At 38.8% G+C, this 24,411-nt stretch overlaps 1 protein-coding gene and 1 long non-coding RNA gene across 2 annotated transcripts; one reads left to right on the top strand and one right to left on the bottom strand.

Annotated features, from left to right (window-relative positions):
- Positions 1-24,001, top strand: nsd1a (nuclear receptor binding SET domain protein 1a). Its single transcript, XM_082178512.1, has 24 exons — positions 1-788; positions 1,559-2,442; positions 4,143-4,284; positions 5,174-5,346; positions 5,456-7,322; positions 7,407-7,519; positions 8,037-8,244; positions 8,326-8,417; positions 8,516-8,569; positions 12,300-12,348; positions 12,461-12,618; positions 12,770-12,904; positions 13,645-13,768; positions 14,563-14,763; positions 14,888-15,067; positions 15,180-15,336; positions 15,416-15,621; positions 17,063-17,175; positions 17,434-17,703; positions 19,023-19,139; positions 19,228-19,369; positions 19,451-19,557; positions 19,689-19,890; positions 21,132-24,001. The coding sequence occupies exons 2-24, from the start codon at positions 1,576-1,578 to the stop codon at positions 21,893-21,895; spliced, it is 6,441 nt and encodes a 2,146-aa protein (XP_082034638.1). The 5' UTR covers positions 1-788; positions 1,559-1,575; the 3' UTR covers positions 21,896-24,001.
- Positions 8,659-10,837, bottom strand: LOC309505190. Its single transcript, XR_014208360.1, has 2 exons — positions 10,713-10,837; positions 8,659-10,680 (listed from the first exon to the last, which is right to left on the bottom strand). It is a non-coding gene; the product is annotated as an uncharacterized lncRNA (long non-coding RNA).
- Positions 24,002-24,411: the final 410 nt, after the last annotated feature.

The raw sequence follows: 24,411 nt of genomic DNA, 5'->3' as shown, positions 1-24,411 counted from the left end.
AAATGCGCAAAGAAAACTTAGAAAATGAAGCATGCTGGAGCTTGTGTATTTTAATCGAGACCAATAAATTGTGTTTTCTCCTCATACAACTTCGTGTGCTCGGCTACCTTGCAAAGCACGGACCGTCTCTCTAAAATGGAGGAAGTTACGCCTTTGTTAGCTCAAGGAAACAAATGGCGTGAGGGTTAAAAAGCAAATGCTCACTGTTGTATCGTTTCATGCACCCAACAAGCACCGCTTCGACTGTGACTGTATGCATAACGCTTTTTGGACAAAGTTGAACTTGCGTTTGCGTGCACGTTGTCCACATGCATTTACTTCGTGTGAGAGAGATGTACCAGGGAAATAGTGAATCGGGTTAAGTGGATGTGAATGTATACTGGGGGTTGGGTGTGCTCTGCCGATTGGTCGCTCTCACCAGCACACACACATACACAGGCAGTCAGTCAGGGCTTGTTTTAACACACACACACACATACAACCAGGGGCACTCGGCGAGCGGGGCAAACAATCATGTATTTCAATAGAAATCGTGGCCGCTGAAAAACGTGCTTTCGATGTATTGACTTGGTGCTTCGGGGGAAAGTGACAGGCGCTCAGTTTTAGCCTTGTTTATTTATTCATCTCCATTTTTTATGTTGGATAGAAATGAGTGCCGAGGCCGGGCCTACTGGTGCAAATGCTGCTGGGATTTTGCAGATCCGCTTTCACAAATTGACCAAAAGTAACGCTACATGCTCGAATTTGAAGGGCTTTCCAGTGATTTTGTCGTGACCGAGTCGTAAATGGTAAGAAACCGGCGATTTCTCTCCTGTACCTTCTATATTTGTTGCGTTTTTTTATCTTACCGTCGTGGGTGACTTTACTGCTGTACGGCTGTATGGGAACTGTTGATGCACATGATGATAATGTAACATACATACTTTACCAGCGTTTTCACACTGAATTCGCGGCAGAGGTCATCTTTGAACAGTCCAGTATGGGCATATCAAAGTGTCTTCGACATAGCGATTCATGTTGAGTTTTTCAAGCTTTCTTATCTTTGTCTTGATGGATTCTTGACAAGACGGCCTACTAGGGTTGCGGCTTAAACCCGAGTAGCGACCCTGTTACAAAATCCACTTTAAGATGCTAGCTGTGTTTTGGAACATGATAGCTGGTTTCTATCCGGTGTAAGATTGTCAGTAGCAGGTCGACCGGCTACCATGCTCCAATTAACCATTTTGACCGCCTTAAACTTGCATCTGGTTTATTGCTGGTCTGAGGTGGTCCAACTCGCTCCAGCTAACAGCTTCAGCTGTATTTTCAGCAGGGATATTGCATGTGCTTGCTGGTGTTTTGCAATATTACAGTGTTTTAAGAAATGTCATTAATGTGGAATCATCTGGTTTGGTGCTTAATTGTTTTTAAACATTTGTTTTAATGCACAACTCAATAGTGTTCTGCAGCCAGTTGCAACAAACACATTAGAAGTTCAGAAAACCCAGAGTTATAATTCTACGGGTTATTTAACTTAAAAACATCTTCTAAAAGCTTTTTCCTGTTTATTTTGTTGCAGGATGGAGCCATGACAACATGAATCAGTCCTACAAAGTGGCTGGCAGGGATGGCTCGGAGTGTCGTGGCAATCCACAGGAGTCCAAGGCACTTGATAGCCGCATCAGCTCCTGTGGACACCAGAGCACAAAGCGACAGGGGGACCAGGGGTCTGCCATGCATTTCTTGAACTCTGGCTACAAGCTCTCCGCATCGCCGTTCGCGTACAATCAGAGAGAATCCACCTCCAACTACAGCCCGCTGAGGAGACTTCAGGACCTGACCACTATGGTGAACCATGCGGACATGAGTTTGCAGGACAAGGATTTTCACGGGCGAAATAAACTGCTCATGCACAATCCCATCGGTGGCAGTGAGTTCGAAATAGGCCTTTACCACACGTCCAATTCGCAAGGAAACACTGACAGGACTACTATTCAGGATCTGGATAAAAATGGTTTCTCACCAGTAAGCTCTGATAGCTTGGAACACTTTCCATCCATCCCAAATGGATTTTTGCATTTTGAGTCAACACTGTTTGACAGTGGGGACAGCAAGGATAATGACGAGGATGGTGGGGTAGAAGCGGTGTCAAAGTTTAAAGACACGTCAAAGAAATGCCAGAAACGAAATCTGGCAAATACAAAGTCTCAAAGCAGCCACAGGCTGGACCTAAGTACAAACAAACATGGAAGTTGTAACCTTGTTGCTAAAAATACAGTGAAGTCTGACCCTCCTGCTAGTCCCTCTCATTTGCCTGTTGAGGTCATGATGGAGGATTTTGATAGTATGGATGATTATTCAGACAGTGACTGTGATCTACCCAGCACTGGGAACAGCGCTTCAATATTTAACTCTGGTCTCTCTAAAAGACCAAATTCACCTAGTGACTCCCATTCAAATCCTGTAAGATGTTTTTATATTCAGCTGACTTGTTTTGTTGTCTTGATTGTGGTTTTGCCCTAACAGGTGTACAACAGAGATATTTTGTTAAAGAGTTTCCACTTAAGATCATGCTGTTGTTTAGTAAAAGGAAATCCATTTAAAAATATATGCACCAAAGGGATGCACCGAAATGAAAATCCTCGGCCAAAACCGAAAATTCAGGATGCAGCCGCAGCCGAAGCCGTAGCTAAAACTCAGTTGTAAAAACATTTAAATTGCACATTAGGCAGTTATAACAGAATTGCTTCTCAGGTTCTTGGTGAAATATAAACATTTAAACGGCAGTAAACTAATAACCTATTTCATGACAGATTTATTCAAACATATATTAAATAATGAAGACATCACTAGTCAAAATGAAATTAACATGTAGTGCAGATATTTAGCAAAATGCCCTTCTCTACATTTACGAGTTTGTGGACATTGAATATCCGAAATTTTGGTGCACCCCTAAATTATATGTAGTGTATATTTATACGTATTCATGCACACATAGTGGGATCCAAAGGTCTGAAACCACACAAAATATTTTATATTTAAACCTTGAAATAAACATTAAATTCAAAGAAATATTATGACATTTTCAAATCATGCTGAAGAACATGATCATCAGGTTTTACACAAATGTGTGGGGCAGCTTGAGTTCTGCTGTTATTAAACCATAATAAAGTTAGTTTATAATTGACAAAAAAATTAATTGTATGCAATCAGAAAAATGCTGAACAGAAACAATTCCACTGGTAGTTTTGGACCCTTCTGTATGCATTACTTATTTAAATTGAATTAAACTTAATTTGCACACGATTGACACAAATATTTCAGAAAACCCAAAGTGCAGTATAACAAATCCCAGTACATTTTTAAACTGACACCAGGCAGAAAAACGTATGTCAATTAACCACAGTAACAGGCTAATGCCGATAATTTCAAAAATGTAATTATCCAATTTGTTAGTCTATCATTAAAATGTTTAAAAGTGTTGACAATGGCTCTATCAGACATTGCTTTGCCACTGCAACATTGGCTGAACCAATAGTGTGAATTTTTGACCAGTAGCACACAGTGAACTTCAGTTCAGGAGTGTGTAGGTAACTTGTTTGAAAACAATTATTTTTTCAATTATTATTAATTATTTTTTCAATTCTATACTGACTATATGTAACTTGACAACACAGCAAAAATCAGCAACACATTTGCTACTTGTAGGCTGAGGTATGTTTATTTATAGTTGGTATTGCCCAGTTGTTTTTAAATTGCAAGTTGTCATAGACAGAAGTCATTTGTATTACCTTCCCTTAAGCTGAACACAGCTGAACCACAAAATTGCATTGAATTGTTGACTAGTAGATCAACTTCATTTTTTCTCCAGCGAAGCAGAGGTGTACTCCAAGTGCTTGTTGGCTGATATTTCTTTTTAACTTTATTTGGCCACGATCTTTGTCACAGTAAGGACAAAGGCCGAGTATACACTAGACCTGTATTTTACTCATTCGTGTGGGTTGCAGTTAAGTTGTCACCCACAAACGGCTCTTTTTCAAAGGTGAGAGTATCGGAAATGCTAAAAGAGTAGCCTAAACAAACAATTTAAGCAGCCTTGTCTCATGTGATTGATGTTTAATGAATGATGATTGAAATTTTTATTTTTTTATTTTAACCCAAAGTCCAACAGCCCAAAGAAGAAGCAGCTCCCTGGTGTAAAGTACTCTGATGGAGATGTTGTGTGGGCCAAATTCAACCGCAGACCCTGGTGGCCCTGTCATGTAACCACTGACCCACAGATTAAAGGCCACACCAAAATGAAAGGTGATTTATTTTGTAAGCATATCCTTTTGTAAGACTATTCATAGTGGATGCCTAATTTGTTTATATCCTTTCATCTGATGTGACATTGTGATGACGGGACATGTTATTGACATGATATATGTATTGTATTTGTTTATACTTTATCTTGAGAAGTTGTTCCAGTGTAATAACACAAATAAGTACAGAGTAATATTAATGAACTACATGCTCTTACTATAGGGATAAGTTTACTTTGGTTTAAGCCCAAAGTATATTTCGGCCCTCCGCGTTCCGAGATGGTTCTCGCATTGTCCACGTGACATCATTTTCATCATCAGGAGGGTCCGCACACATTGTCCGCATGCAGCCTAATTTTTGTGTCTGCACAGACGATGCGTGTACAACAGCTCATGTGCGAGTGACTTGAACATTTGAAAACAAAGTCCACTAGATAGTAGTACGCATGCGTCGAACGTGTCTTTCCGCACTCACTGCCAAATACTTTGAAGACGGAGCGGAATGCGGAAAGTTAAGAATACCCGGGCCTTTAGGTTTAGTTACTTATAATTATGCATTATTTAAGTACATGTAATGTGTGCGTCACCTTAAAATAAAGTATTAGCACTTTTTATCCTTTAATTTAGACTTTCTGCAGACCATTTGTCTATATCATTAAAACAATAGAATTTATTCCACAAGTATGTTGTAAGACAGTCAATAAAAAGTGTAAATGTTATTTTATTTCCACTGTTCAAGAAAGTAAATGGTTATGTACTAATTTATATTTCTAATTGGCATGCAACGGAATATTTAGCGTTATTACCACTGAAACCAAAACATCCATCTAGGTTAACGTTTCTCAGAACCCATTGTTGTCATATTGTCACAGAATGATGACATGTTCTTGCAGATCCCAGTCGTCGGCCATGCCGCCTCTATTTTGTCAGGATGTTTGGGGAGATCATAGATCAGGCTTGGGTTCCGGCAAAAGCCACTTTTCCTTTTGAAGGAGGCTATCAGTTTGAAAAACTCCCGGTTTTGAGACGGAGAGGAAGACAGAAGGACAAAGATTACAAATACACGGTAAAGTGTTGCAACTTTTTATGCTATTATATTTTGAACAATGAATGATTATCATTAAATGACATCAATGCTTTTGATAGAAAGTTTACAAGTTTTGTTCGTTCTACAGGTTCCCAAGCGTCTAATGCCATCATGGAAAGCTAGTGTCTTGGAGGCAGAGGCAGCACTGACCAAATGGTTAAATAGTGAACCTTCATTGTCTTTAATTCGTGGTGTGCACATGCCTATTACAGAAGAAAAGGCACCGAAAAGTCCCACTTGTCCAACGTCTAATAGACAGTCCACATCATCAAGCTCACTTTTGTCCAATGGACTTGATGCATCCGTTAAGAACAGAGGAAAACCTGTCACTGGAAGCAAAAAGAAAGCAACTAAAAAGAATAGCTCAACTGTAAAATCTCCTGTGAAACTAAATGAGTGCTCTTTATCATCTAAATCAAAATCAAACCCATCATTGGACAGCTACAAACCTTCCACAGCTGCTGAACGGCACAAATCAGACCCCCTAGATAGTCCGTATTCAGATATTGACTCTGTCCCGAGGATTCTGTGCCCCAAACGCTCAGAGGAATTACTGCAGGTAGAGGTGGCAAAAGAATCAAGCACTAAACCTAAAAAAGTACAGCCAAGTAAAAAGACGAAAAAAGCCATTGCGAACAAGCCGGTGAAGAAAACAGAGTCTAGTATAAAATGCACAACAAACAGTAAGCTAAAGAAGTCAACGCCCAAAGAAAAAAGACTTAGGGCTACGAACTCCAAACAGAAGGAAAGCAGTTCCCCAGGGTCGTCAGATGGGTCTTTCGCCATGCACTCCTTCTATTTGCCTGCCAGCAGTGGCTTAATGTCTAGAGCACTTGCCGCCAGCGAAGAAACCGAGGAGAAAGACTTAAGCCAGGAGCCAAAGTCTCGCTCACCACGTGCTGGCGATGAATGCTCAGAGATTCTCAAGTGCTCGTCCCCTATTGACCGTTCTGAGTTGTTAAAACAACAATGGGAGGTAAAAACGGAGGCCAGTGAAGAGTCCACAGATGCCTCCATCTCCCACACACCCCCAAACCCAACTCTTATTAAGTTTACCAGAATCCGAAATGAGAAAAATGGTGCTCATAATGGAACTCAACATAAAGGACCCAAGTCAGAGGTGACTGAATCCTCCCTCAATTCCACAAAAATAAAAAACGAAAGCATGTTCTCGGACACATCATCTTCGTCCTTCCCGTCTCCCTCTGTCTCTCCCATGGATGCTCCCCAGGATATGAAGGAGCTTTCTTTCAGGTCTCTTGTCAAAGAGGAATGCAGTTCAGGAGAACCTTCGCTCCGCGCGGATTCAAACTACAAATTCAGCACTTTCCTAATGCTCCTGAAGGACATGCACGATAGCCGGGAGAAGGAAGGGAAACCTTTAACTCTCCCTCCCACATCTCCATCCTCTCTCATCAGGGAAGAACCTTCTCTCATCCCACCTGGAGAAGACTCAACGAATCAGGTGCTTTGTGAAAAGGACTGGAAGGCGGTTGCGGATAAGAACAGCCAGCAGGGAAAGACGTCATCGCCAAACAGCTCAAAACAGAGCAAGGCCAAGCCAAAATCAGTGGTGAAAAAAGAGACGCAAAAACACGATGATGGGAACAGTTTAGGATCTCCACTAAAGAAGCTGAACTCATCAATAGGTTTGGATACACTTGAAAAGGGTTTGCCTACACTTGAAAAGGGTTTGCCTCTGTTAGGGGAACTTTCCAACTCTCACAATGATGCTGTTCCTGATGTCTGTGGCAAGGGCCCCATCTCCAAGGTTGCTCCTAAAAAGCGATGGCAGACGTTTCAGTCTGGCATTGGGAAAAGCGCCAAGCCAAAAAACGAATTGGTTTGTTTGAATCAAGATGTAGTGAAGGTGTCCACAGAGATAAATGGAGTCTTCAAAGACAGTATTCAAGAAACTGCTCATTCTGATAACCCTGATAAAAAAGATGCTTCAGGTAAATCCTGAAATATTAAGTCTCAAAAAGTAAAAAATCTCATAAATGATTTATGTTAAATTCAATGAATTATTCTGTTCTCAGAAAACAAAAGACTTAGAAAACCAAGCAAGAGGCTGATTGAATGGAGTGAGGAATATGATCAACTGTTTTCCACAAAGAAGAAAACAAAGAAAACCCCTGAAGCCTGTAAAACGGTAAGCTAATTCTACAACACTTTACACTGTTTTCTGTTGACCCAATGGACTTCAACCTACATACATTGATCTGTTTTTGGTATTTAAAGGGATAGTTCACCCAAAAAATGAATGTTGTGTCTTCATACTCGCCCTCATGTAATTTAAAATGATATTTTACTTTTTCCACAGACACAAAAATATATTTTTAGAGGTTTTAATATGCTTCTCTTCTCCGTACAAGTAAATGGATACAATAGCTATCAAGCCTCAAAAATGAAAAAAATGAAAAATAATTTGAATGCATGCTAGAGGCAATGATGTTTGGTGTCATTGACTTGTGTGGTGCAACCTGCAACCCGAGGTGTCAAGTTTGCAAATGAGATTTGAGAGTTAGGAAGATGGGTAGAGTGCAATTTAAAATATTAAATGAAAAATGTCAAAATGATGGCATAATAAAATTTTGGGTGAGGTATTCCTGAAGTGTGCAAACTCTATTGCTGTATATGAATAATGTTATTTCATACCTTTCCTGAAGGGATCTTGGATCACCAACACTAATGCTGCACAGCCTGCATCAGAACAGATCGAACCTGAAAAACCCTCTGAGCAGGCCACACCAGATGAGCAGAAACAACAACCAGATGAGCAGAAACAACAGCCAGATGGTCTCGCTCCACCTTTACCGTTATCGCCATCCTGTGAAGGCACAACGTTAGACAGAGAGTCGTGTGAGAAGAAATCTGGTAAGAATGTGTAGTCTAAGACACCTTACTTCACTTTTAACTCAGCTCTATGTATAAACATACTTTATATTGCTCTTGCAGCATCCTCAGATAGAAAGAGGCCACGTAAGCCTGTGCATAAAATTCTAGACTGCACCTTTGAGGTGGATTCTGTAAAGGTCCCAAAGAAAGGGGTGAGTGCTGAATTTGTGGTCTCTGTATGATTTGTGCATTTTTTTAAACATATTTTGGGATCTTTTGCATTGTTTTTCTTTTATCTCTGCCAAATAAGGAGAGTAAACAACACGATAACAGCCAAGACGACTCAGGTGTCAAAGATTTGCAGGTAATGTTTTGGGATGGGCTTTAAAGGGTTCCAAAAATGAAAAGTCTGCCAGTAATTACTCACCCCTCATGTTGTTTTTATAAAAAATTATATATTTTTTAAATTTATTATGCAAACCAATACTTACAGGTGACAGATACAACAAAAAACACCAAGGCCAACAAAACATACATAACAACAGCCAACATGGAGTGTGTGCTAGTGTGCAAGTGTAACTGGGTGTGTGAGTGGAAGTATCTTAACATAGGAACATCTTACAGATGTACAACAGACGTAATATAAATAAATAAATAATAAATAAAAACACTTTGAATTAACATTCACATAGATAATGCAGAAACCAATTATGGCAAAAGAAATCAAAACTGTTTTAAAAACTTTTGATCTGACTCAGCATGTACATGGACCCACACACAATCGCGGACACACTCTAGATTTACTTATCAGTAAGGGTCTAAACATTTCATCGATTGTTGTTAAGGATGTAGCACTGTCTGATCATTTCTGTATTTTCTTTGATATATTGATCTCTCCTGCCATTGAAGCTAGATCTGTGTCTGTCAAGAAGAGATGCTTAAATGAGAACACTAGTGTACTATTTATGAAGGCTATATCCTTAACACCAAGCATATCTGCTGACTCTGTTGATTTTCTCCTTGATTCTTTTAACTCAAAAGTTAAAAGTGCAATTGATGATATTGCTCCTGTGAAAGTCAGGAAGAAGAGTGGCAGACAAAAAGCACCTTGGAGAAACTCAACAGCAGTGCAAAATATGAAAAGACAATGCAGAAAAACAGAGCGCATGTGGCGGAAGACAAAACTTGTAGTCCATTATAACATCTACAAAGACGGCCTTCATGCTTTCAATATGGAGCTAGGCAAAGCTAGACAGACTTTCTTCTCAAATATTATAAACTGCAATTTAAGCAACACGCGCACTCTTTTTGCTACTGTAGAGAGACTGACAAACCCCCCAAGCCAGATTCCCAGTGAAATGCTCTCAAACAGCAAGTGCAGTGAGTTTGCTTCTTTCTTCTCTGAGAAAATCAATAATATAAGAAAGGTGATCAGCACATCCTTGAGTTGCGCTGGGGTCAGACAGATCAGACCACCTGAGAAAGTAGTAACTTTGTCTGATTTCAAAGAAATTGATGGCAAAATTTTGGAAGAAACCGTACAGCACCTTAAAACATCAACATGCACCCTTGACACACTTCCCACATCTTTTTTCAAAAGTGTGTTAAACAGTTTAGAAGCAGATCTTCTAGAAGTGGTAAATGCCTTACTTCTCTCTGGGAATTTTCCAAACTCCCTGAAAACTGCAGTTGTCAAGCCCCTCCTGAAAAAGAGCAATCTGGATAAGACCATATTAAGCAACTATAGACCGATCTCAAATCTTCCTTTCATAGGCAAGATCATTGGAAAAGTTGTCTTCAACCAGCTGAACAAATTCTTATGCTCGAATGGATACTTTGACAATTTTCAATCTGGTTTCCGACCGCATCACAGCACAGAGACAGCACTCGTAAAGATAATAAACGATATTCGCTTAAATACTGATTCAGAAATTATCAGTGCTGGTACTACTCGACCTCAGTGCTGCATTTGACACTGTCGATCATAACATACTTCTTGACAGGCTGGAAAACTGGGTGGGGCTTTCTGGGATAGTCCTAAAATGGTTCAGGTCATACTTAGATGGGAGAGGTTATTATGTGAGTATAGGAGACCATAAGTCTGAGTGGACATCCATGACATGCGGAGTCCCTCAAGGCTCAATTCTTGCGCCACTCCTGTTCAACCTGTATATGCTCCCAATGAGCCAAATAATGAGAAAGAACCAAATTGCTTACCACAGCTATGCAGACGACACACAGCTGTACTTAGCCCTATCGCCTAACGATTACAGCCCCATTGACTCCCTGTGCCGATGCATTGATGAAGTCAACAGTTGGATGTGCCAAAACTTTCTTCAGTTAAACAAAGATAAAACTGAAGTCATTACGTTTGGAAACAAAGATGAAGTTCTCAAGGTGAACGCATACCTTCACTCTAGGGGTCAAACAACTAAAAATCAAGTCAGGAATCTTGGTGTGACACTAGAGTCAGACCTTAGTTTCAGTAGTCATGTCAAAGCAATAACTAAATCAGCATACTACTATCATCTAAAAAATATTGCAAGAATTAGATGCTTTGTTTCCAGACAAGACTTAGAGAAACTTGTGCATGCTTTCATCACCAGCAGGGTGGATTATTGTAATGGACTCCTCACTGGCCTTCCCAAAAAGACCATAAGACAGTTGCGGCTCATACAGAACGCTGACGCTAGGATTCTGAGCAGAACCAGGAAATATGAACATATCACACCAGTCCTCAGGTCTTTACACTGGCTCCCAGTTAGATTTAGGATTGATTTTAAAGTATTATTACTGGTATATAAATCATTCAATGGCCTAGGACCTCAATACATTGCAGATATGCTCACTGAATATAAACCCAACAGATCCCTCAGATCATTATGATCATATCAGCTAGAAATACCAAGGGTTCACTCTAAGCATGGCGAGTCCGCTTTTAGCTATTATGCCAGCCACAGCTGGAACCAGCTTCCAGAAGAGATCAGATGTGCTCCTACAGTGGTCACATTCAAATCCAGACTCAAAACACTTCTGTTTAGCTATGCATTTACTGAATGAGCACTGTGCCGCTGTTCGTCCAACTGTTTGTACTGTACTGTATTTTATTTTATTTTTCTTAACTGTTTTAATTATTCTTATTTCTTTTTATTATTTGAATTTCTTCTATGTAAAGCACTTTGAATTGCCATTGTGTATGAAATGTGCTATATAAATAAACTTGCCTTGCCTTGCCATTGATGACAATAATAATAATGATGATGATGATAATAATAGTAAAAATAATAACTGGAGGATGAGGAAGATATATGATAATCTTATATGATAATACAATAATTGTAAGAATAGTAATAGTAGCATTAATAATAACAACAATCTAAAACTAAAATCTATGAATCTATAATCTATATGAATTGAGCGGTTTAGTCCAAATTCTTTGAAGAGACTCAATCACAATATATGATGAACAGATTTTATTTAGGCTTTTATTCACATTTAAACATTGATCAGCAAACATAAACATAAACTCAACCGAATCTGCTTGACGTGCGAGAACAATCCTCATTTGTCCTTGCCGTAACACACGAGAATGAACCTCATTGGTTCTCGCACGTCAAGCGAACATGCTTTTGTTGAGCTTTTGTTTACCACAACTGATGTGTCCGTTGATTAATGTTTATATGTGAATAAAAGCCTAAATTCAATCTGTTCATCATATGAAGCGATCGTGACTCTTCAGAAAATTTGGACTAAACCGCTCGATTCATCTGGATTAATTTTACGATCTCTTTATGAACTTTTTGAGGATTTAAAGTGGTAGTTGCGTAGCTGTTAACGGAGGGACAGAAAAATATCTTCATTTGTGTTCCGAATACGAATGAAAATTTGCGTGTTGAGCGACATGAGGGTTGAGTGATTTATGACAGAATTTTTGGGTGAACTTTCCATTTAAACCGAATGTTTTTAATAGTAATATAGGCATTCAATCTAAATTACGTTTATTTTTAAATTACTATTGTAAATGCAATTTTTAAATGGCAATATTATTAATTGTAATTTAGACAATCTGACAAGCAATGACACTGTTTTTACAGAAACAAGAAGAGCCTGAACCTACAGCATCAAGCCCTTGTGTTGTATCAGGTTTGTGTTTCATGCGTGACTATATTCTGCCATGTATTTTATTGAGAATATTATAAGTGATCCACCATCGTATTTTCGAAAAAATTGCAATGAAATCTATTTCTATCCTCAGCGGCAGCACAAAGCGAGGATGAGATAAGAACATCGTCCCCAATCCAGCCGGACACACCCAGTGTCTGCCAGAACCAGCTTGAAGGAGAGCAGTGTAGCCCGGCAAAGCCTCAGGCAAAGGAGCCACACACCGATGGCGAGGACTCTCTGATCTCTGAGGTTATTATTACAAGCCTAAAATTAATATGATGTCAAAATGTACTCGCCCTCGTGTCATTCCAAACCTGTATACGTTTTTCCATGTTTTATTCAAACTTGATTCGTCAACTCTATTTATAGAGCTATATAACTCTTTTTGTTTAATTTTCAGGTTTTTGGAGCAGGGCTCAATGACAGTGCTTTTTCTAGCAGAGATTCTTTGTCAGGTGACTTCTCAGGACTGTTGACCAATAGAAAATCAGGGGAGAGAGGTGGAGGTGCGTCGTTGAAGGAGAATGTTTGCCAGGTAAATTATATATTACCAAATGCTAAATGCAGATAATAATATTGGATTTAAGCAATATAATTTGCCCTCTTTTAGTCCTTTTGCTTTAGGAGCGTGGTCATATATTGATACACACTACCATGCAAAAGTTTGCTGTCCCTAAGATACATTTTTTTAAAAGAAATGAGCAGTTTCAACTAAAAGAAACTTGCACTGGCATTTCTTAAAATGTCAATGCCTTTGTTTTGTCTCAAGATGCACACAAGTAATGTTTTTTTTTCTATGGAACATTTATAAAAGCTACTTAAATGTGCTAATTAAACTAAGACCTAATCCTGGCTTAATCTAAGCCCTGTCTTTGAAACAAAGCCTATTTTTTTCTATTCATCAAAGATCCTTACAAAAGACACCATATTTGTGATCACCAAATCAGCATATGATAATGATTTCTTGAGTATCATGACAATGAAGACTGGAGTAATGGATTGGCAGCTGAAAATGCAGTTTACAACTTTAATAAATTACAGTTAACAACTTGAAATTGAAAACCGTTATTTTAAATGGCATTAATATTTTATAATGTTACTGTTAAAATAAAATAATATCAAATAAATGGTGAGCCTTGGTGAGCATAAGAGACATTAAAAACATTTTTAAAGCTCTTACCATCCCCAAACGTTTGAATGGTAGTGTATATCTTAAAAAAAAAAAAAAGATCATAGCTGTTCAGTGTAAAAGTGTTTTGGGACTATATGGTGTAGGTATGTGAGAAGACAGGTGAACTGCTCCTCTGTGAGGGGCAGTGCTGTGGTGCCTTCCATCTGCAGTGCATTGGCCTCACGGAGACACCTAAAGGCCGGTTTATCTGCCAAGAGTGTAAGACGGGTGAGTGACCAACACTTAACACATGATCTATCTTGTGTCAGTTCCAAAATCTACTCCTTCAGATTATGAGATTGTGATCGATTCATGAGACAGTCAGTCCTCAAGAATCCAGTTGCATAAAAAAAAAGTTCAGTTCAATAACTATTACACAGTGAACACATTAAAGTCAGCATGAAACGGAAGTTGCCATAGTTTTTTCTTCCATATTGTGACATGCGTGAGTGAAACAGTTTCTTGAACAAGAAAAATGTAGGGTGGGACTTGGTTTTGACCATCGGGATTTGGTTGGATGTTTGTGGTTTGCTATTGCTGTAATCTCATGTGAGTGACAGGTTAGGTCGTCCCACCCTCAAGCTAGTAAAGACGTCATCAGAGAAGAGATGTTGCTGCAAGAGGGAGGGGAACTGATTTCGATTAAAGATTTACGAGGGCACATGAATTTAAAAAAATGATGTGCACGGATAAACAAATAAATAAATACTGCAGTAGGGGTGGTGGTGGCGCAATGGATAAGACACATGCCTTTGGTGTGAGAGACCCGGGTTCGAATCCACTGTGAGACACCAATGTGTCCCTGAGCAAGACACTTAACCCCTAGTTGCTCCAGAGGCGTGCGACCTCTGACATATATAGCAATTGTAAGTCGCTTTGGATAAAAGCGTCAGCTAAATGAATAAATGTAAAATGTAAATGTATTCTGTACAGAAAAATGAGAATTGTCCATTTTGATTTCATGGTGACTTTAAAAGTTGTAAAATTCTGATTTGCATTGTCTGTGTCTTTCCTTCCTGTAGGTGTGCACACATGTTTTGTGTGTAAAAAGCCTGACAAGGAGGTCAGGAGATGTATGATCCCTGTGTGTGGGAAGTTTTATCACATGGAATGCATACTGAAACATTCCCCCACCATCGCTCAGAACCGCGGCTTCCGCTGCTCCCTCCACGTCTGTCTGTCCTGCTACATCACCAACCCCGCCAACCCTGGTATCTCCAAAGGTGCCCATCATTCAGCTATTACATATGCAAAGATGAAATACTTGCTGACTTAAAGAAATAAAAATCTGTTGTTTCAAATATAACAAAAGGACGTGTTTGTGATCATAACTTGCCGATCTCACAGGCCGTTTGACCCGCTGTGTGCGCTGCCCTGTGGCCTACCATGCCAATGACTACTGTATGGCTGCCGGCAGCGTTCCGTTGGCCAATAACAGCTTCCTGTGCCCCAATCACTTCACTCCACGCAAAGGGTGCAAAAACCATGAACACATTAACGTCAGCTGGTGTTTTGTGTGTTCTGAAGGTACGTGCATCACTCTTCACTATTCTCTCTCTATCAGTGGTGCTTAACAAGACTTGCAATATTTACCTGGCTGGTGATTAAACGGTCAACAAATGGGCCCTTACTTCTTTAGGAGGAAGTCTGCTTTGCTGTGAATCTTGCCCTGCTGCCTTTCACCGTGAGTGTCTGAACATTGACATGCCCCAGGGAAGCTGGTTCTGTAACGACTGTCGAGCAGGAAAGAAACCCCATTACAAGGACATTCTGTGGGTGAAAGTGGGCCGCTACAGGTTTGTTTGTGTTTCACTAATTTTTCCTCTAAAAATTATAGTGCAAAATTGATGATACTTACTGATTTTTTTGTGCCAGGTGGTGGCCTGCTGAAGTGACTCAACCGAAAAACGTTCCTGAGAACATCCACCGTATGAGGCATGAGGTGGGGGAGTTTCCTGTACACTTCTTTGGCTCCAAAGACTATGTGTGGACATATCAGGCTCGCTGTTTTCCCTACATGGAAGGGGATGCCAACAATAAGGAAAAAATGGGAAAGGGTACAGATGCCATCTATAAGAAAGGTAGTTTTACGTTCTAGCAGTAATCTAACACAGTGTCCTAATTAAGTCACATGTTTTGTCTGTCCACACTGAACATGAAACTGCTAATGATTCCTCACCATCATAGCCAGTCAGAATATATTTGATGTCTAAAATAAAGCTATGTGGAGAGGGATTTTGGACCAATAAGAGATATATGACATGATGACATTGGTTTGGACAAAAACTTGACGTGGATCCTTTTGTAATGTGGAAGAAATCGGTCTTATTATCTTATGATATTTTGACTGATTACAAAAGAGTTGGAAAACATAAGTTGAAGTCACTATAAAAGTGTAAATATTCAAAGTTGTATGCTACCATATGGTGAGCATGCCAGTTGATTATATTTTAAAGAGATCATGACATGAGAAATCAAATTTTCCTTGATCTTTTGACAGTAAGAGGTCTTTGTACCATTTAAATAGCAAGTTTCAACTTCTTCCATTATTAAAAAAACCAAAAACATTTATGTAATCATGCTCCAAAAGCAGCTTGTTTTAATGGTATTTTTGATGGTAATTTTGTGGGATCTGAGACATCACACAGGCAAATAAATCTGCATATGACTGCCTCTAAAGTAAGACATCGACAAATTGTTTTAAATCATTGCACCATTTCCCACAGGAATTCAGATGCTTAACGGCTGACATCAGTCTACTCTACACCGGATGCAAGCGTCGTGCCAAAAGCAAATAAGAACCCATTATAATCACTGACACTGTCTACACTGGATATAATATCCACCTTATTTTTCAAAGCAGAAGTAAGCTATTTTCTGTGAATTGCCATATCAAGCAGCATAACAAGATTTTTTGTACAGCTAAAAATAACTGGAAACGGATGACACCGAAAGCCAGACACATTAAATTTACAAATGGCCCCGCCCACTCTTGCGTGAAAAATAAGGTGGATACAGATGCCCATTCAATTTCTTATGTACTCTATGCACTTGAGTCTATCGACAACAGGACAAAAGGAAGAGTAAAAGAATGTTCGCTTCGACAAGTTCTGTTTAAACAGCTTGTTTGTGTCTCTGTGGATGCTTTATTTTGAATGCGTTCCGGATTGTATCTGAGGATTATATGTTTGTTTGGATACTTTTTCCTATGCAATGATTTTAGCCAATCATAACAGTGGCCTTTTATTGACACAAATGGTTAATTTCAGACAGAGAATGAAGGTTAAAAAGAAAATTTTCTCTGCATATATATATATATATATATATATATATATATATATATATATATATATATATATATATGCTTTTTTTTCTGGGAAAAAACATTAACATTATGAGTGAACCTTAAGAAACTGTAAAATACAGACATTTTTTGTTAATGTTATGATCGATTTAAAATATAGATTCCTTCGATATTGAGAGAAAATTGGTTTAAAGAATTTTCATTTTTGTTTTTCTTAGCTTTAAATGAAGCAGCCGAAAGATTCAGGGAATTGCTAGCAGAGAAAGAGATGAGACAGCTTCAAGAAGACAGGAAGAACGACAAGAAACCTCCTCCGTACAGACACATTAAGGTAATGACAATAATGAATTAAATTAAATAATTCATTTGTTAACACAACTTTTTAGTATTTAATCAAAGTTTTGATTATTTACTCACTTTTATGTAGTTTCTAACCCAAATGCTGTTATTTCTGTCTTTGGAACACAAAATTAGACTCTTTAAAAACTATATATGTAGCTCTTTTCCATAAAGCTACAGTTTCTTGATGACAAAAATGAGCATAAAGTCCATATTACTCAAATTCTCTTTGTGTTGATTTTTCGCTCAGGTGAACAGACCAATAGGGAAGGTGCAAATAATCACAGCAGATCAGTCAGAGATACCGCGCTGCAACTGCAAAGATTCAGACGAGAACCCGTGCGGCATCGACTCGGAGTGCATCAATCGCATGCTGTTGTACGAGTGTCATCCTCAAGTGTGTCCAGCAGGGGAGGGTTGTCAGAACCAGTGCTTCACCAAACGGCAATACACCGAGGTGGAGATCTTCAGGACACTGTCACGTGGGTGGGGTTTACGCAGTGTGTCTGACATCAAAAAGGTGGGCATTTTTTACTTGCTTTAAAAAAAAAAAAGTTGCGATAGTCTTTTCTTCCCTATCGTGATGTATATCCAAGTGAAACGGCATATTACATTGTTGGTGTAAATGAATAGGCTTGGACTTGGTGCTGGTAACCCATACATTTTAAATATATCATATGTCAGTGACAGAGTGCAAGTATGTTCGTCTAAAATAATTCTGTATTTTCAGCTTCAGAATCATGAATATTTTTACCAATGTTACCAATGTCCTGTGCATTACAGGACATTGGTAAAAATATTCATGATTCTGAAGCTGAAAATACAGAATTATTTTAGACGAACATACTTGCACTCTGTCACTGACATATGATATATTTAAAATCTTATGTGAGTGACAGGTCGTCCTGCCCTTGGGGTCGGGAATTGACCAAAAATCTATGCACCTCTTGATCGAAATAACATCACAACATTTATTTCCATCAAGAGGTGCATACATTTTTGGTCAAGATCTTGTATTGACAATGCAAGAGTCAAGCACTCTGTAAAGTCTCCTCCAGCACATCCCAAAGTTCAATGAACTTAAAGTCTGAACTCAGAGGTGCCAATTAATGTGTGAAAATGATTCTTCATGCTCCCTCCCAACCATTCTTTCACAATTTGAACCTGATGAATATAGGCTTTTTCTTTCTGGAATATGGCTATTATTGGTCTTCAACATATTTGTTTAAGAAATGAAAAGCTACACACTCAATCAATCAATTAGGCTTAGAAGAACTGTTGCCAAACTGTTTTTCATATAAATATAAATGTGTGTATATGTATTAGAGATGCGTGGATCAGCTCTGACATCACCCGAATCCGCTGTTGAAAATAAATCATCTGCCTAACATCCACCCCAACCTATGATTTTCTCTGATTTAGACATCCGCACATGATTGTCACATTGCAATTATTCTAATTCTCTAGCTCTCCCTTCAAACTTAAATTCGAATGTCACTGTTTCCATCACTGCAACTTCCCAAGCACACACTAAATCTGTTCAACCCAAGCAAAGGCTGGATATATGCTTTATAAGTCATATACAGAGCTTTACAGCCGTTACATATCGCATACCTAGCACTTGATTGATCCCTGGTTTTCCCCGAAGAGATATACGTAGTTGTTGAAAACTAAAGTAAAAGATTGAGTTTTAAAAAGAGTGTTTTAAAAAAAAGTGTTATTACCGCGATCCGCGCATCACTAATATGCATGTATATATTATTGTTATATTATTTTACATTAATTATTTGTGCACATTATGTCTCACTTCCCCATTTAATTACATCATTTCACCAATAGGGAGCTTTTGTGAATGAATATGTTGGAGAGGTCATTGACGAAGAGGAGTGTCGAGCCAGGATCAAACACGCACAGGAAAACGACATCTGTAACTTCTACATGCTCACACTGGATAAGGTCAGTCACCTGGGTCGATTCTCAGTCTTCCTGATAACATATTCTCCTCTTAACTTGACACCGGACTGTGTTCTCCATGTACGTGCAGGATCGCATCATAGATGCCGGGCCGAAAGGAAACCAAGCTCGTTTCATGAACCACAGCTGCCAGCCAAACTGTGAGACACAGAAGTGGACGGTGAATGGAGACACCAGGGTCGGACTGTTTGCGTTAGAGGACATTCCTACAGGTGTGTTGAAATCTGAAGTAGATAATATGGTACTAGAAAGTGGGTGAATGCATATTTAATAGGTTTGGCGGCTGTTCTCAGGGGTTGAACTCACTTTCAACTATAATTTGGAGTGTCTGGGCAACGGGAAGACGGTGTGTAAATGTGGGGCATCTAACTGCAGCGGATTCCTTGGTGTCAGACCGAAGGTATGCCATTCTGCATTTATTATAAATTTGTTTTTAAAGGAATATTCAGGATCAAAGTTGAGCACTTTTTGTATGTTGTACTTCATTATTTACCTATTCCATCATAATCCATGTGACAAATTTCTCTTCAGAATCAGCCCACATCTGACGACAAGGCACGGAAACTGAAGAAGAAGGTTGCTGTGAAGCGGAAGAGTCAGTTGGCGGTCACCAAGGAGCGAGAGGATGAATGTTTCTACTGTGGTGATGGAGGACAGATTGTGTCTTGTAAGAAGCCCGGCTGTCCTAAGGTCTATCATGCTGACTGTTTGAATCTGTCCAAGAGACCTGCAGGTGAGTGACTCATTTTCAAACAGCACAAGTCTCTTGTATCTAACTTGTTTAACTTGTTTCATTGTCTTATGTTATTATACCTTGCTCTGAAGTTTGATCATGATGCTTTTCATTCATGGTAGGCTCCCTTTTTTCTTCCTTGTGTTGATATGTTTTGGGGAAAAAATATGATGAAAAATAGATGAAATCCTTTACGTTACACTACCGTTCAAATGTCTGGGGTCAGTAAGCTCTTGAAAGAAATCTCTTATACTCACCCAGGCTGGATTTGTTGAATAGTGCAGTAAAAACAGTATTACTGTGGTGTGGTGTTGTTAAAATAACTGTTTTCAGTTTAATATGTTTTAAAATGTAATTTACAGTGATGCAAAGCTGAATTTTCAGCATCATTACTCCAGTCTTCAGTGTCACATGATCCTTCAGAAATCATTCTGATATGCTAATTTGCTGCTCAAGAAACATTTCTTTTTATTATTAATGTTGTGCTGTTGAATATTTTTGTGGAAGCCGTAATATATTTTTCAAAATTCTTTGATAAATGAAAGTAAATTTCATTTATTTGAAATGGAGCACTGATATTTTTGATCAGTTTAATGTGTCTTTGCGGAATATAAGTCTTCATTTTATTTTAATTTTTATCTTACTGACCCCAAATGGTTGTGTGTTACAGAATGACAAAATCATAAATTTTCTGCATGCTATTACTAGTTTGTGAAAAGAGGTAGTATGCAGATTAATTTATTTCTATAGCTATGGCTGTCAAGAGTAAAATATTCATAATTAATCTCCTGGTTTATGACCAGTCTTTAGAAAGAAGTATTAAACAGTAGCATTTAAATGTTTTAATAAATTGTTAACATGCTTAATATATAAAAAAATATATTATTTAGTAAAATCTGCTTTTTTTCTTTCTAATTTTCTACACACCTCTTTGTGGCACCCCGGGGGTCCCTGGGCCGCAGTTTAAAGATGAAATACGACTTAACATTTGTTTTGTCTTTTAAACAAAAAGAAAAAAATATTTTTTTACAAACTGTGGAATGTTTCAAAATTCTTTTTAGCACTTTAGCAAGAAGGAATTTTCTTGCTTTTGTCATGCCAAATAATGGAAAAACTCTTCCACTATTGGCTATTTAGTCAGCTATTTATAAATTTACATCTGAGAATGTGGCTGAATCAGCTTTTCAGGATTTTATTCAAGTTGAATCATGATTGAATCTGCCTCGTGTGAATTTTTTTAGGTCGCTGGGAGTGTCCGTGGCATCAGTGTAACGAGTGCGGGAGGGAGGCAGCGTCCTACTGCGAGATGTGTCCCAACTCCTACTGCAAACAGCACCGTGAGGGAATGCTGTTCATATCCAAACTGGACGGCAAGCTGTCCTGCAGCGAGCACGACCCGTGTGGCCCCGATCCTCTGGAACCGGGCGAGATTCGAGAGTATGTGCCCGGTGCGCGCATCCTACCCCCACTTTCCAATATGGCGGCATCCGGCAGGATACCCCAGCCTGCCCTACCGCCTGCTGCTCCGCTCTTCATTCCTGCCCCAAACAGACCCGCGTTCCAAGCCCAAAGAGACCCATACACAGACGAGGTTGTGGACAATGTGGTTTTGCCACCCTCTTCCCCTTCTAAAGACATCAAGGAGGAAGATATGAGCGATGAAGGCGAGGTGGTGGAAGGAGTGATCGGGGATGAGGGAGAAGATGAAGACCTTGAGGTCGTGGATGATGATGACGATGATGATGGTGATGATGATGATGGTGATGATGATGATGGTGATGATCATGATCATGATCATGATCATGATGATGATGATGATAATGATGAAGACATGGACTACGGAGAGATGGGGTTTGGGGAAGAAGATGAAGAGGAGGTGGTCCGAGGCGAGATTGAGGAGCTTGAATATGTGGATGATGAATTTGATGGCACTGAGGACTTAGGGGAAGTAGAGGAGGATGACCAGGAATCATCATGGGATGAGTCTGTTGAAGGAGAAAAGTGAGCTCTCCTGCATTTTGCTAGACATCCATCTCACGAACACACAAACTCAGCGGGTGACCTGCAGGGAAAGTCAGCTGCCATTTTTTCTGTCGATGCCCAGCTAAATGCAAAGCAACTTTTGAGAAAGATGGACATGTGCAACATTCTTAAGCCTTCTTAACCCAAGTCCTCTTGGAAAAGTCCATAAAGAGGGTTGGACCTGGTGCTGTGGGACTGTGGCTTCACAGTCCTTTTGTTGGTATATAGTGTCTGGTGCTCTTTTGTGCTTTTTTTTTTTTACATTTTCCTCCTCGACTTGTTTACATTCTCTGATCCTAAACAGAAGGATGACCTCACAGGGGTTGAAATGGGGCACCACAAACCATATTGCTGTGTCTTGCGTATGAAATCTGCCATGCATAGATTTTGCTTACATTTCATTGACCAACCAATTTGGTTTTTGAAGAACATGTCCGATCATTTCTAAAAAAGAAAACACAGACCCCCCAAAGCAGCAGACCCTTCATTGTGTGATTACAATGACATCATCAGGCTTTATGCTCCACGGGTCAAATGGTGCTTGAAATGATTTCTTCAGGTCTGTTTGTTAGTGTCGCTGAGTGGCTACATGAGAATGAGTAATAGGAGTCCTAGTACATCTTTTCAGCTGATTTGTGAATAAAAAAAAAGTGCTACTGTCAAAGAAGGACAAAGTGTGACATACCCAGCATCAACCTGGTTGATTTCAGTCATGCACTTGTTGCATTTGTTTTTGTGAAACCTGTCTTTTTTTTTTCTTAACTTCTCAGAAAATTGTCAAAACTAAAAAAAAACTTTTAGTTTTAAGTTTTTGTTAAGTTTAGAGAAGTGATTGTATCACCTTTCATTCTCCATGCTTGTGCCATGTCTTTGAGTCTTGATTCTTTTAGGAAAGATGAGCTTGTACTTCTTAGATAAGATGGATGTTACACAAGGCCTATCTGTACTTCCCCTAGTTCTACCACTGTCTCAAAATACTGTTCACAAATCTTCAGATGCCTCATTGCGGTATCCATTTAGATTCGAATGTCAAAGAAATCCCCCCCCAAATTTGCGGGTTATGATCTGCTCTGTTTAGTCATGTTTGTATGTGTCTGGTAAACTTTAAAAGGTGCCTCTGAATGTTTTGCACTCTTTCAGAGATCAGGAGAAATCTCAAAGCGTCAATTATATTCATGAAGCCCGTAACTTTTTTTTTTTTGCCATTTAAAAATTCCAAGCTAAAAGCTCATTCTACATTCTCTGTAGATCTGGCCGATGAAAATTATTATGGAAGTTCATTGTGGCTGCTTGGTCGTCCTCCATTGAAACTCAAGTAAGCTGTAATATATGCATTAATGTTTGAGGGATGCAAATGACCCTTAAAAATGCATATTTTGACAAATAAATGCTGTCTTTCCCCTTATGATATTCTCATACTGGAACCCATTTTTGTTTCCAGTAGTCAAATCATGGTTTAACCTTTGCAACAGTATGATTTAGGATTATAAATATTGAAATTTCTCTCACCATCACTTTATTCTCAAAAATGATAAAAGCACCTTTTGTTTGCAATATCATTGTGCACCAGGTACAATCCCTGACTGAAAAACTGCCTCATATAATGAAGTAATGTTTGTATTAACAGAACATGTTTGGAAAAAGAGATATGTTCCAATGGATTATGTTTCAATGCCTTTAGGCCTTACACTCATTTCTGGTTCTATAGCTCTTTTTTGCAACCTAATCATGCAGATGCTTTTTTAAAAAGCTTTTTTAAATCTTTATCATCATCATCATCATCATCATCATCATTGACCTTTGTACTTCTGTTTTCTTAGCTCTGTGTTTCTTTCAAAGTCGTGCTTTTTGTCTCTGTATTTATGGACCTTGTATAATCTTTTTCACTCATTTTTGTGTTTCTTGTATGTTTGCTAAATCTGCTGCTGTGTTTCAGCGCTGTACCCCCTTGATACCATGAAGAGGACGAAATGCAGATGACAGTTTCCTGAGGACATTTGGGCAAAAAGATTGCTGCCATGTTAGAGACCCATGATTTTGTACTGTACCTTGTGCATAATAAATATTATAAGTAAAATTTTACAATAGACACCAGTTTGCCATGTTTTTATTTTTTTTAAACTGTCCTTATTGGGTATATATGGATCACACCAGAGAGTAGTTTATTAATGCGGAACTATAAATGCTCAACAATGATTGCTGACAATGTCGTCGAAATGACAAAATCAAGAGTCAAAGACAGCATTATATATTTGCATATATCCTAGACATTTCTCTTGTTTTTAACTTGGCATTGTTATTGAAGAAGACCAACAAGCATCTGCATAACATAAATAAAACTTGCATCTCAGTTGTAAAGAGCTGTTATACGATACAATATTTTGCAATAGGTCAAGTGAAAATCCTCTATACTAGTCCCCCCATAAGTTTATATAATTGAAGTCCCTGAGTACAGGCATATTTTCTCAGATATTGATTACAGTTTCATATGTTTGTTTT

This window comes from Leuciscus leuciscus (genome assembly GCF_965113295.1).
Source record: "Leuciscus leuciscus genome assembly, chromosome: 8".
Lineage (NCBI taxonomy): Eukaryota > Metazoa > Chordata > Actinopteri > Cypriniformes > Leuciscidae > Leuciscus > Leuciscus leuciscus.
This window is presented reverse-complemented; position numbering and strand designations above follow the sequence as displayed.